This window comes from Loa loa, assembly GCF_000183805.2.
Source record: "Loa loa unplaced genomic scaffold supercont3.44, whole genome shotgun sequence".
Taxonomy (NCBI): Eukaryota; Metazoa; Nematoda; class Chromadorea; order Rhabditida; family Onchocercidae; genus Loa; species Loa loa.
Genome location: NW_018108224.1, coordinates 16,863 through 29,871, shown reverse-complemented (window position 1 = coordinate 29,871; position 13,009 = coordinate 16,863). Strand labels below are relative to the sequence as shown.

The following is a 13,009-nucleotide window of genomic DNA, read 5'->3' as shown; positions in this document are numbered from 1 at the left end:
TAAAACTGAAGGGATTTAAATTAATACTGTCTTGTGGTTGAATAGTTTTCCCTGCATTCATAATTCTTTTCATTTTCTTTTAAGATGAATACAATTATGTGTGTGAGTTTGCGATGCTAAAACGAGGAAGCTTAGCTTTTATTTCATGTTTTCGGAATCTTTATTTATTGGGTACAATTCTTGTTGCACAAAACAAAATGAGCTGGGAAATTGGTCAGTGTTATTTTAACAGCAGGCTGGAAAAGCTTTTTTCAACGTGATTTCGTTTCTAGCCGTTGAGATTGGTTCTTGAGATAGCATCTGTTTTGATTGTGGTACGGGTTATCATGGATTCCTTCCCAATGTTGGCCATATTACTCGTTGGATGAATTTGAATAGGGACATGAAGCTTTGGACAGCTGAATTGTAGGAAGTATGGCAAAAATGATTAATGAACGGGCTTCAACCAGTGCAGATGTTCCACCAACTCCTGAATCGACTACGGTAGCGACACATGTGCAGCAACTAGCGGACAATATGTATGAAAAAGTTGCGGCTTATCTTCAAGGACAGATCGAAGGTATTATTTGCAGAAAATTAATGCATCTTGCAGTAAGCCGTACATTCAAATGAGTTTCCCACGTCCAGGAAAATATGAATACCTGGCGCTATCTGTTATAGGTACCATTGCGGAATATAAGTTGTTGAAGAACATGAATAATGCTACAAGTCAACGTTATGATGACATGATGCAAGTGGCTAGTGGTGTTGCGGAGAAGCTGTCACAATTGAATTCGAAATGTAATCATTTTGCTATGTTTCAGTAGTTGTTTGTGGTTGTCGAAGAAAATTTGGTGTAGTTTCCGTGGTTGTACAAAAACAGAATTTTCTGCAGATGAGACGTTACGTCCATATTTGCAACAGATCGATGAAGTTGATGAAAATACAAGAAGACTGGAGGAAGCTGCCAATGCTTTGGACCGTTACGTGACTGCCCTGGGTGAGTGACACGGAACAGTCTTTGCGTGGACGTTAGGTTTCCAGTCTTTCCAATATCAAAATATTGTTTTCACTTCAGTTGAGTTCAAATATATTTGGGAATTTCATGTTTTAGAAACGAAATTCCGTGAAATGCAGCGTGATGGTGGTTCGCCTAACTAATTCTGTTAGCATATTACCGTTATCTATAATCAGTATTGCCAACGACAGTCTGGTCATTATTATGAAGTTTTTTATGGCCCATTTGATTCTTTCTCAATTTAATGTTCGCTGATAATAGTATTTCATTTTTTAGTTATGCTTGTAAAAATATATAGTAGTTAATGTTGATCTTGTGATTGCGCGTTTCTAGTCCAAATTTATTCAATTTTTCTTACCATATAGTTTTGTTAAGAAGTTGCTTTAAATCACATGTTATATAGGTACAGCAGTTTATTTGTGATGTTCAAATATGGAAACAAAAATGTTCTATTTTGGTTAAATGCACTGTATTCATTTAATTGCTCATACAGCTCTTTTTTTTTCATGTCAGAAACATTAATGAACTAATGCTTATTGACGAGGGATTTGCAACATTACTGGAAACGTTTCGAAGAATGTGCATATACCAGAATTCAAATGGACCGTTGACTTGTTGCCCCAGAAATTGTTACAAATGGTGCAACAAGTCATCTGTGCATCTGAATTCTGTCATCTATATTCTTTTTGAGATTTTTTCAATATTCTTACAAATATCACTTCATTTATAATTAACTTTCTTTAGAGTTTTTCCAAGTTGCCGTTTCATATTTGTAAATGAACTTCATAAGGCCCAGAATATCCTGGATTTTTGTCAGGAATATTAAATTGCCAAAATGCTTTTTTGTGATAATTTTGACCGAAGTGTTAGTAAAGTTGGTATGAATTTTAAAGTGGGACGCTATAGCTAGAATGATATCACAGTTCATTTGTTAGCATGTTTATTTGCTCATTGATGTAACGGTGGAATACGAAAAAAAGAAATGCCAGTATTACTCACTTGAATTTGAACATTTTCAGAAAGCTGACTCATCTTTGATCACGGAACTATATAGATGTTTGTGTTATTACGATGTACCTTAATTCAGTCTGTAACTTTCTAGTTCGTGTGAGGTGCTACAGCAGGTCGATTTATCGACAAATAATTGATGCAAATCGTCGTGTTCCTCAGTAAACCTGCTATTAAACTTCCTGAGAATTAGCCCTAAGACGGAAGCACAAACAGTTTGGACAAGGGTATTTTTTTGCGGTTTGGAAGACTTGATGGTGATCAGTTGCAACACACTAGCGACAAGTGGTTGTGTATAGAACAGCATAGATGGTTTTTGTGAACCGGATATTTGACAAGTATCCCATATAGGCGAAATTTGTCCTTATTACTAAGCGATAATTAAACATTCATAAAATTTTGTCAGATCAGACATTCAAAATTTATGGTACTGTATGATATGTAGCACTGGATGATATTTAAGACTATCTGAATTTCAGCAGTATTGTAGTTTGCCTTTCTAATTCCTTTTTTCAAAAATCTCGAACTTATTCCTTGTCAGCAGCAACTATAATGGTAATTTTACACTGCTCATGCTTTTCACCATTGTTAAAGTTTGCTTCATAATGTCATAACGATAAGATAGCGCTCCATAAGTTTTTATCTTTTTTTAAAGAATTTTGATTACCACTCAAACATTCATGTTTATCATTTATACAGAACCCGTGCTATGAAAAGCTGGTTAGAAAGAATTCACATTTATTGCTCCAAACCCTTCTCTTAAATATTGATACTTTAATAGCTATTTTCAGGAGGAATTCATTTCCAGCTGGTTAACTTAGTCTTTAAACTACAAAACTGGATCAACACATAAATTGAGCTTTAAGAGTTAGAGGATTGAATTAAATGCTTAGGAATGTACGAGGTGTTTTTTTTCTTGACTTTCGAGAAATACTTAATATTTAACTGGATCTCTCTAGGAATGCAAAATGCTCAAGAAGTATATTTAACACTTACACCTAGACACTTACCTTGGCCATTTTTAATAAAGGTTACTCAAGTTACAAACAATTAAAAAAATATGGAAATTTTTATATTATTCTTTAATATCTGTTAGAGGCAAAACACTTCTTATAGTTAGCAACAAACACACTTTGGAACTATTTGGTATTTAAAATAGGTTTGAATTATTTTCAAGATTTATCACAATTCTGCATAACATAAATTTAGTAAATAACTGATCCAGTAACTATAACTAAATGATTATCAGCGTTTGATATAAAAAATGATAAACGAATGGATCAATCTATTAAACTCTTTCAGTTACTAAAGCAATCGGCGATTCGTAAATGCAATTTTTTAATTGAAAAATAGAAAAACAGGATAAATCAATCTGAAAAATAACAAATTCCAAAGTTGGCAAGGATAGTGAACAGTAAATAGTCCTATATTTATTTTACATACATATATAATCTCAGTACACTCTAAAATATGTGTATATATATACACACACACACACACACATGCACATACACATACACACATAGACAAATAGTGAAATTTTTACACTTCAATTGCAGTTGAATGCAGTGAGATATATAAACTGTTGTGAAGGTATAGTAAGCTTTTAGTGGAAGTGTTGAAGAATGAAGAAAGAGTTGTAGTGATCGGTGATATATTCAACGGAGATTATTGCTATGAAGAAAACAAATTTGAGAAAGTGAGTGGAAAGAAAAGATAAGAGGAACTTCTTATGATCAGGAACACATTCTAATCAAATTCAACCTTACAATTCCTGTTTCACAGTCTGTGTATGTGTACATCTCTCTGTTTCTATATCTGTCTGTGTGTATGTGTGTGTGTGTATGTGTATATATGTGTGTGTGTGTATGTGTGTGTGTGTGTGTGTGTGTGTGTGTGTGTATTTAGATTTATTCTATTGCAGCAGCAAATATTTGATCCTTTGCTTTACACAATGCAAGGACTAATCATTATCCTGACATCTCCTGTTTTATCATTGTCCTTGAGAAACTTTTACCATCTTTTAATTATTCTTTTTCTTTTTGCTTCAGCAACCTTTACATTAAACTTTTTCTTCCTTTTCATTAAAATGAGATAATTCTACACTATTCATCCTAAATTTTATCCATCCATTTTTCCTTTGAATCTTCCTCTGTCCATTTCAATAAATTTTTACCCGATTACTTATGCTTATGCAACTTTTATCATTTCATATTCTAATTTCTACTGATAAAATTCATTAAGCGGTTTTCCCTATTAGTATTTGTATCACTTTTTTAAGTTACTCACTGATAGAAATAACAATAACCGCTACCATCATTTGAGCTATCAGTTAGCAGCTAGCGTAATTTTCTATGTTAGGTGACAAACTTCACCGTAAACTTTTAAATTTTCTCAAAAAGTGAAAATTTTCAGTTTTTTAAATCATCTGTTTTTGTGCATAATCTTCGATGTTTATAAAATTTCGACTTCGCCAAATCATGTTATCTTCACTTGACTCTGTAGATATTTTGGGAAAACTTAGTTTTTTTTGGTATTTTTGGTAGATTTTCTTTTGATAATTTAATTTTTTGGTGAAATTTAGTTTTTTGATAGGTGATTTATGAGTTGAGTCTTTGTTCTGCATAATTTGATCAGACAATTTCATCGTATTGTAAGAGTGACAAAGGAGTGGTTCTTATGCCTTCAGAAAGATAGTACCCAAATCACTGGTAATATAATCAACAGTGAGATTAATCGATTAATCGAGATCATTTAACTTGTGCATCGTATCTTTGCACTGTCCGATCGCTATAAGGAAAAGATTATGTTAGCATTTAGAATGATACTACGCTGAATAGACTGGATAATGATGATAAATAGGAAATTATAGTTAGATTGCTGGTGATTATCACCAGTAATGCAGTTGGCAGAACTATATTAAGTTCTGCAATGTTCATTATCTTTAATCCTGCACTACTGTACTCTTCAGTTAGAGCAATTAAGCAGAAACTCGGTTCTGAAGTTATTGTTGGTTGCATCGACGCTAAATAAATAAATAAATGTATACGTATTTGCTTATTTATTTATTTAATTTGTCTATTTATTTTTGAAACGGGAAGTGCAGGCCGTAAGTCTATCAAATAGAAGAGCTGAAAAAAAATGGGGAATTAATGAAATTAATTTTAGAAATTGGTTAAGGTAACGGTTAACTTCACGTGCTTCAGCAGTATTCCGGAATTATTTCTCTCTTCTCTCTCTCTACATATATATATATATATATATATATATACATATATATAATATATAATATATATATCGGCCAGCATTTTCTCGTCTTTGTTGTATGCTAAAAATAATATGAGCAATGGGAAAAAATAATCTAATTGGTTGAGTACCACAGGATTTCGAGCTTGGGAAGTTTGAAATGAAAGTTCCTTATCTGTACTGCATTTTTCATGAAACGATTTTTCCTTCATCATCTGTATAAATTATGATTGATTTGTTTCAGACGAAATGGATAATAATACTGTACAGGATGAAATACCAACTTTGGTTGAAAACACAAAATCGGATGAGGTAACCCTTCTTTTCTTTCGTCGTTCCAAAGAAATTCCGAGGATCCTTATTTCTTTGGTCTGCTTATTTCAATATCATGATTTACACTTATATTTCTCCTTCCTGTAACACTTAAATAGTTATGGTTATATTTTTTTTTGGCTGGTGATAAAAATTCTCAGATGATGGGTTGTGTTTTTTAGCCCAATAATTTTGCTTTTTCAGGCTCTAAAATACCTAATGTTAACTGAACATATTCATTGTGAAAGACCTTCCTCACCATGAAATATTTATATTACATAAATTATACTGGTGAAATTGTTTAGGAAGATGTGGAAGCAGGAAGTTCAAAACGTTCAGCAACTGACAGCCATTCGATTGTAAAATCATTTGATAATAAATACGATTTTGGTACCAAAAACATCCCTCATTTAGAGCCTACTTCATCCAGAAGCTCTACTCCTTTTAGGTTTGATGCTTATGTATTTTTAAACTTCAAATTTTGCTACATTATGATGTTTGTTGAATATCTCTGTTTATCGAAAAAAACTATATGACTTTCTGTGCCACTGAAAAAAGTACGTTAATTATCTTCTGGTATCTTGAGATTGCGCCACAAAAGAAATTGATGTAACTAGACGTTAAGCATAATCTGTTGTACTTCTTCAATTTTTCCATAGAGTGGATGCCTTGTAGAAATAATGACATAGTAATCGCATTTGCTGTCGTATATCTTTCGTATCGATTAAAACTAATCAATCTGGAACCGGAAACTTTAAGTAGAATTTCCGGAGTGTTTAATGATAAAGATGATTAGATGATTGCACATAACTGATCTCTTTTACTATCCCACATTTACTTTGAAGACACGACTAACAGTAGGAAACGCGTTGTGTTGAAGAACCGCAGAAGTCTAATAATGATGTGTAATTAAAAAACAATTTCAGACACGTAGAAAACATTAATTACTTACAAACAAATACATATAGTTTCTCCTAATCATCCATTACGAATTTTCACTAACAAATGTTTGTAAATATGAAAGAATCATTATAAATGATAATACATCTACGCCTCTATTACAGTACTCGATATCCAGTGCATATGCCATCTTTCAAGCGGATAGATTTTACTGATTTAAGTGATGCATTGGTTGAAGAAAGAAAACCTGCTTGGAAATTGTGGCAGGATTCGATTAAAGATTCTTATCATACGGTAAGTTGCTGATTTTTTCATATTCTTTCAATTAAAATCAATTCCACCTCGATCTATGTTAATTTCTTATCTTTTTTTCGACACATTCTTTTCTATGATATTGCGTTATGAATAATAATATACTCCATTTTAAAAAGCTGAGAAAGAAAGTTAAAATAAATCTTTCAGGTTCGTAGAAATGCTGAAAAAAGCGTTGAAGAAACAACATTTAACGATTCCCAATTAGTACGACGTCGCGGAAAACGTTCTGATAGTCCATTTGAAGAATTATCAATTCGTAGTCCATCTGTTCGAAGGCCAAGTCATCATGCATTATATCCGCAAACTACAGGAATTTACCATGAAACGGGTTAGCATTTTTTTAGTGGAATCTTTTCAGTTATTTTAATCGATCGAAAGTCAATTTCTATCACAGTTTGAAATTTATAGCATAGCTATTAAATATTGAAATTTAAATTAGAATAGAATATTTCAAAATGGTACAGTATAAAATTTCATAAAAAGTTTAGCTTCGCAGAACATTCTCGTGTCCGGAGAACGCTTCCGCTTATTTACTACTTTGAAATATGTGTTTCACTTTTTAAACTCTACTTTGTTTATGAAATGAGTATAGCGAGAGATGGAGGAGATGGAAGTATCACAATCACAATGATTTCTTTTGAATTACATTAATATGATCGAGGTATTACAGGTCTCAGTGAAATACAATATTAAAGAATAATTAGAGTGATATTTAAGGTCCATATGCAGCACCAGCTGTATTCTCTTCTAAGGGAATCGAAGCACGCTACAACAAAAAAGCAAGTGATATTGAAGCACATCTGCTGAAAACATCAATTCTGCCAAATTCGATGAAAACTATTACATCGCGTGATTTTCGAAATGGACCAGCTCCATCACCTGGCAGTGTCTCAGAGGCATTCGCCGATGAAACGGATTTTCAAGTATGTTTATCAATTCCGATTGGCAATACGTTGAACAGATTCTTGGTTGTTAGTTAAGATATCTTGTATCTCAGTATCTGCAAATATCGCTAAGTCAATTCGATAGTGATGGTATTTGTACTCCTTCAACAAAACCGTAGTTCTACTTTCGTTTTCAAGTGAATTTATTAGTATCCGATTGGCATTGTCATTGCTTTTACGTTATTCAATAACTAAACGAAGCGTTTTTGGTCCTAATAACTTTTATTACTTTCTTATTGTTTGCTCAGTTAGAACAGATAATAACAGACAATATATTAGCAGTTTAAGTTATGCCTTGAGAAAAATTTGCTTCCTGATCTGATTCTTGCTTCAAAATCCATAATTCCTTCACTTCACAACTTATTTTTGTGATTATATATTTCTCGATTTTTTAAATAAAAAAGATGATATTGATTATATTAGAATATCAACAACTGTTGTCAACTGAAATATATAACAGAAAGTTCTTTAGATGACTATTTATTGTTGCATGCGTTGTTGTTCGTCAAATTACTGATTCTGAAATGTGTCAAAAATTGATGGTAAGAGCAGTTTAACCGATAAACATCCAGTATTTGAAATGGTTAAACAGAAAAAAAATGATGGATTTAAGGAAGATAGCATATTACAAAAGCATATCCTGCCACTTTATATAGCATATCTCACGATGACGAAATAAGCGCATGTCGTCATATTCTGTGACATAATTCAATAAACTGTCGTTAGAATACTGTCGTCAAGTTTGCGTTGCTAAAATATTACTGTTTGCTGATTTATTTATATTTATGCATAAAACTCTTAATATTTTTAGAAAATCATTTTTGATTTGATTGTTGAACTTCCAGACGTTTATGCCACGTCCATATTATAGTCGTCCAAATCGCGATGATCCGGATTATTTTGATTTTGATTTGCAATATTCTGTTGATCTGTACAAGCGTCCAGAAGGCAAATATATTCCACGAGGGTAATTTCTTTTTTCTTTCGTTTCATATTTAACAGTATATTATTGTGATTGAAAATGGCTGTTAATAGTGACAATTTGAGATGTAGACCTCAAATATATTCGCAAATGTTGTATTTACTTTATAGCGTGCAGAATGTCAAGTGACATCATTCTCCGTTTCAAATTTTCAATTCAATTTCATTTCTCATTCTTAGGCCACAAACGTGGGAAGAGAAATTGTTACGCGAATCAAGTTCGAAGGGCGATGCACCAGTATCAACTTACATGTTTACAAAGGTACTTTTCTCGAAATTCTTAATTTCTGATTTTAATCCGGTCTTTCTAAAATCTGCATTTAACTTCGGCAGTGGGAATTTCTCGAAGGGACAATTTAAAGTCTGATGTATACTCCATTAGTTTTTTTTAGGAATTTCATGTGCAGTTATTAAATCTGATAATTTTCTCTATGAATTTTCTGAATAGTCCGGTTGTCAAATTTTTGACGAATAAGCGTTTCCAGACTAAAGTAACAAAAAGGGAACCAATAGATTCAGTGAAGTACATGGAAATGTTGCTTAAGGGTGATACGGATTGGCGTACTGCTGGTACATCCTACCTGAGTGCTGCACTGCGAACTCCATCATTTTGGGAACATCGATTCCAATCAATTGGTCGAGAAGTTCGTGAAAGCAATCCGATTTCATTTGACAGCCTTGCAAGGTTAACTTTAATCAATCATATTTCATTAAAACTAATCAGGTTTGCCGGAAGGAATTTTCTGCTAATCTGCTAATTATAATAACTAAATACTTAAGATTCAATCTACAATTCGTATCCAAGCCATATGTCTACATGGAATTCTTAGCATAACTTTTGTGATACTACCGTTCAACTTTCCACACTATATCCTGTTATATATCCTGCTATATGTTTAGTTATGCGATATTATTCTTAGAAAATATGTTAAGCTGCAATTATTCATTGTCATTTTCATTACCTTTCCCTTTTTTTCGCTTCGAATGCTAAAAAAAAAAGAAAAAGAAAGAAATTACAAACCACCGCCTACGTATTACCTGAGAGTGAATGGTTGTGGAAGTGAAAGGTAATGAGAAGCAGAATTTTTTCCGCTCCACTTAAGGAAACTTTGGAACACCTTACGAATCATATTTTAAGAAAAACTTTGCAGTTTAATAAAAAACAAACCCAGATTTTCTGAAATCTCTTCAATAGTTTTTCGACACTTTTGCACATTGAAATTTCATGGATGTCTCTTGAATTACACTTTCTGTGGAAGGATTTTCTCTTAATTACAGGAATAAGCCAATACCAAATCGTTTCACGGAATATCACGATCCAGACTTCGAAGATTTATCAGATTTTGACGACTAATTTCGAAAATCAAATTGCAAAATTCGAATAGCACACGATCGTAATATGTTGTTACTTATATCCAAATAATGGAATCGTGTGAAGTACGGTTGCTTAATATTTGTTTACTTTATTACTTAAAACGATTGCAGGTACTATTGTCCTGTCAATTGAATTCCATATAATTTGCTTAAAGAATTGAATAAATGACTTCCGATCTATATGTTTGCAATTCCTTTTTTCGTGAATAATCGAAGTAATTTATACGAATGAATGAATCTGTTGGATTTTTAGAAATTTGCAAATCTGAATATTCTTTCGAATATTTGGTTGCAATGCTCACATGTAATAGTGCTTGCATGTATGTTTTTTTGAAAACTATTTCTATATAGTCTTTGGAAATTAGTATTAAGAGACTAATTAGTTACGCATCTGCTGATTAAATTGATTCGTTTTAAATTCTTCATCCATTTTTAATTTAAAGTTCGGATGCGGGTTCATGCTGCTCACTCCAATGCGGATGATACCACTGTTCATTGCAAATAATTTTTGAAAAAAATTTTCATAAAATAATTGTGAGAGGATTTCAATTTGACAATTTCCGCTACATTTAATATTCAATTCAATTCAACTCATGTTGTAGAATATAATTAATTTCTTAAAAATATTTTCTACAACATAAAATAATCCAGTGCCCCAATCACTCTTACAACAATAGTTAAATCAATAGCATTAGTCACATCAGGCCTTGCTACTAATATATTAAGTAAGCCAGTTTTACTTATGTGCTTCATTTGCATATTTTTTAGATATTTGCACAGTCTTCTAGCCGTATTATGTTGGATTGTGAAACACATTGTTTAGACCTTATTTTTGAATCCGAAATTGGTTCAATATTTTTTACAAAAGTGAGAGAACAAAAAAAGTTGGTAAATACAAGGAGAAAAGGAAAACTGAGAAGGAAAGGAATAAAAAGTAGAGAGAATTGAGAAGTCATAGACAATTGGATATTTTAGACCCACATTTTGTAATCTCAGTATTTGAATCTTAACTCATACTGTTGTGCAACTCATTGAGGTAATTTAACCTCAACTATCCATCCAGATTTATAGTTCCGCTTGCATTATTGGCAAACATCATTATGGACAATTCAAGAAAATGTATTTTGAATTTGTCATACAGTTACAAAATTATGTAAGTTAAGTTTGATTTACAATAAAGTATTGCTGTAGTGTTTCAGGAAAAACAATTTGTTCGAGAAAGATATGGTCACTTATTGACTTTATATCTCGATGTTCGATGTGTTGTAAATTTATCGTTGTTTTCTTCTTTTCGGTTTCTTGGGTGGTTCATAATTACTTAAGTTCTTTAATTTATTTGAAAAAATCGCAGTCTTTGTTGTATGGAAAGCTAACTGTTACTTCAAATGATCATTAGAGTTTTCTTACGAATCTCATTCTCAGCAGTGTTTTGTGATAAGAGCCTGATAATAATTGCCAAGTCTAACACCTAACCTAAATCCAAAAATTCGGATGAGATATACTAAAAATTGGACGGAAAAGAAATAGAGGCGGAAAATTTGCAGATACCGGTTGAAAACTTTCAGAGAGTCGGGATTTTTTAAAATATTCTAAAATTATTAATCTGGAGCTGTTTTTAATCCAAGAACGCTAAAATTCCGATCGATAAATGCTGGAATAAAATCTGTTGCTATAGAGAGAGGAGTAGGAGAAGGCGAAAAGTGAAACGAGTGACACTGGAATTGAACTTTACCGGCATTCTTGAAAGGAATCTTACTACAAATCAATAAATATGTATGAATTATACATTTTTTGATACGAGTATGAAAATTTCTAACGTTAATTAATTACAAGTGAAAATGGGTATGTTCAGTATGATTTTACTATTAGCCTGAAATAATAATATTTTAATTCACCAATCAACAAAGGAAGTTAATTAAACAATAACAAAAGTAAGAAATCCTGTTTATAAAAAAGATGAGATGAAATAAGGAATGACCTCATTTTAACTCCTTTATTCAATTTAGTTCAATGCCAATGGGCAATAGTATTTGTTTTCATAGCCTTTAGTAATAGAGTAGAAGTATCGAACTAAGACAGTAAATTAAATCGAAATTTTAAAAAGAATATTATCCAAAGGGAAAAAAAAGCAACGGAAAAGATATGAGATACCAAAAATATGCAACCAAATTACTTTTTTGCTCATATTCTGGAACAGTTTTAGTTCGTAAAATCAATTTGGCACCAAAACTCTGCTGAAAAAGTTAACCAAGTTTCAGTTGCAATTATAAGACTTGGGATGCTTCCACTGCTAGAGAAATGACATCTAAACAACTTTTACTTAATTTATACTAGTTGAAATTTCTGTCATTGCATTTTTGAATCACTAAGCTCGCAGCCAAGAAGTTTTAAAAGTTCTGCAACTTCCAATACTTGCCTTGAAAATTTGTTACGATGAGGTAATTTATGGATGTTAATTGCTGGAAATGAATAATTTATGACTGGCAATAATTTTTCTCTTCCTTTGATACCGATAATAATTGGTGTCAGACCTTTATTGCAATAAAAGAACAATGTTATTTCCTGATTAATCTTTGTCCTCAACTATTCGAATATTGAAAGAAGAAAATAATCTTTCAGTTCTGGCTCTTATCCTCAAAAAATATATATATTATAGTGCTTAGAAAAAAACATATGCGTTGTTATCAAGCTCAAAATGAACACAAATTTAGCATATATATAAATAGATAGATTAGATTAGATAGATAGATAGATGGATAGATAGGTAGATAGATAGATAGATTAGATTAGATAGATTAGATAGATAGGTAGATAGATTAGATAGATATAGATAAATAAATAGATAGATAGATGGATGGATAAATAGATAGATAGATTAGATTGGATTAGATTAGATAGATAAATAGATAGATAGATAGATAGATAGATAGAT

At 31.8% G+C, this 13,009-nt stretch overlaps 3 protein-coding genes across 3 annotated transcripts; 2 read left to right on the top strand and 1 right to left on the bottom strand.

Moving 5' to 3' along the window:
• The first annotated feature begins 401 nt into the window (after window positions 1-401).
• On the top strand, window positions 402-1,273 carry LOAG_08253 (hypothetical protein). Its single transcript, XM_003143785.2, has 4 exons — window positions 402-559; window positions 661-780; window positions 875-979; window positions 1,094-1,273. The coding sequence occupies exons 1-4, from the start codon at window positions 415-417 to the stop codon at window positions 1,138-1,140; spliced, it is 417 nt and encodes a 138-aa protein (XP_003143833.1). The 5' UTR covers window positions 402-414; the 3' UTR covers window positions 1,141-1,273.
• Window positions 1,274-1,727: 454 nt separating this feature from the next.
• Window positions 1,728-2,312, bottom strand: LOAG_08252 (hypothetical protein; the record flags this gene model as incomplete). Its single annotated transcript, XM_003143784.1, has 2 exons — window positions 1,728-1,903; window positions 2,093-2,312. The coding sequence occupies 2 exons, from the start codon at window positions 2,310-2,312 to the stop codon at window positions 1,728-1,730; spliced, it is 396 nt and encodes a 131-aa protein (XP_003143832.1).
• A 3,188-nt stretch (window positions 2,313-5,500) lies between these two features.
• LOAG_08251 (gex interacting protein 10) lies at window positions 5,501-10,057 on the top strand (the record flags this gene model as incomplete). The annotated part of the gene is made up of 9 exons (XM_003143783.1): window positions 5,501-5,563; window positions 5,869-6,011; window positions 6,628-6,757; window positions 6,926-7,106; window positions 7,496-7,701; window positions 8,568-8,689; window positions 8,884-8,965; window positions 9,249-9,388; window positions 9,982-10,057. 9 exons carry the CDS (start codon window positions 5,501-5,503, stop codon window positions 10,055-10,057), a joined length of 1,143 nt encoding a protein of 380 aa, XP_003143831.1.
• Window positions 10,058-13,009: the final 2,952 nt, after the last annotated feature.

Bases quoted from the DNA above. Each gene is read 5' to 3' on its own strand.
- LOAG_08253 (XM_003143785.2), top strand. From the start codon at position 415: ATGGCAAAAATGATTAATGAACGGGCTTCAACCAGTGCAGATGTTCCA. The intron at 560-660 runs GTATTATTTGCA...TATCTGTTATAG, and splicing joins TCTTCAAGGACAGATCGAAG to GTACCATTGCGGAATATAAG. The intron at 781-874 runs GTAATCATTTTG...AATTTTCTGCAG, and splicing joins GTCACAATTGAATTCGAAAT to ATGAGACGTTACGTCCATAT.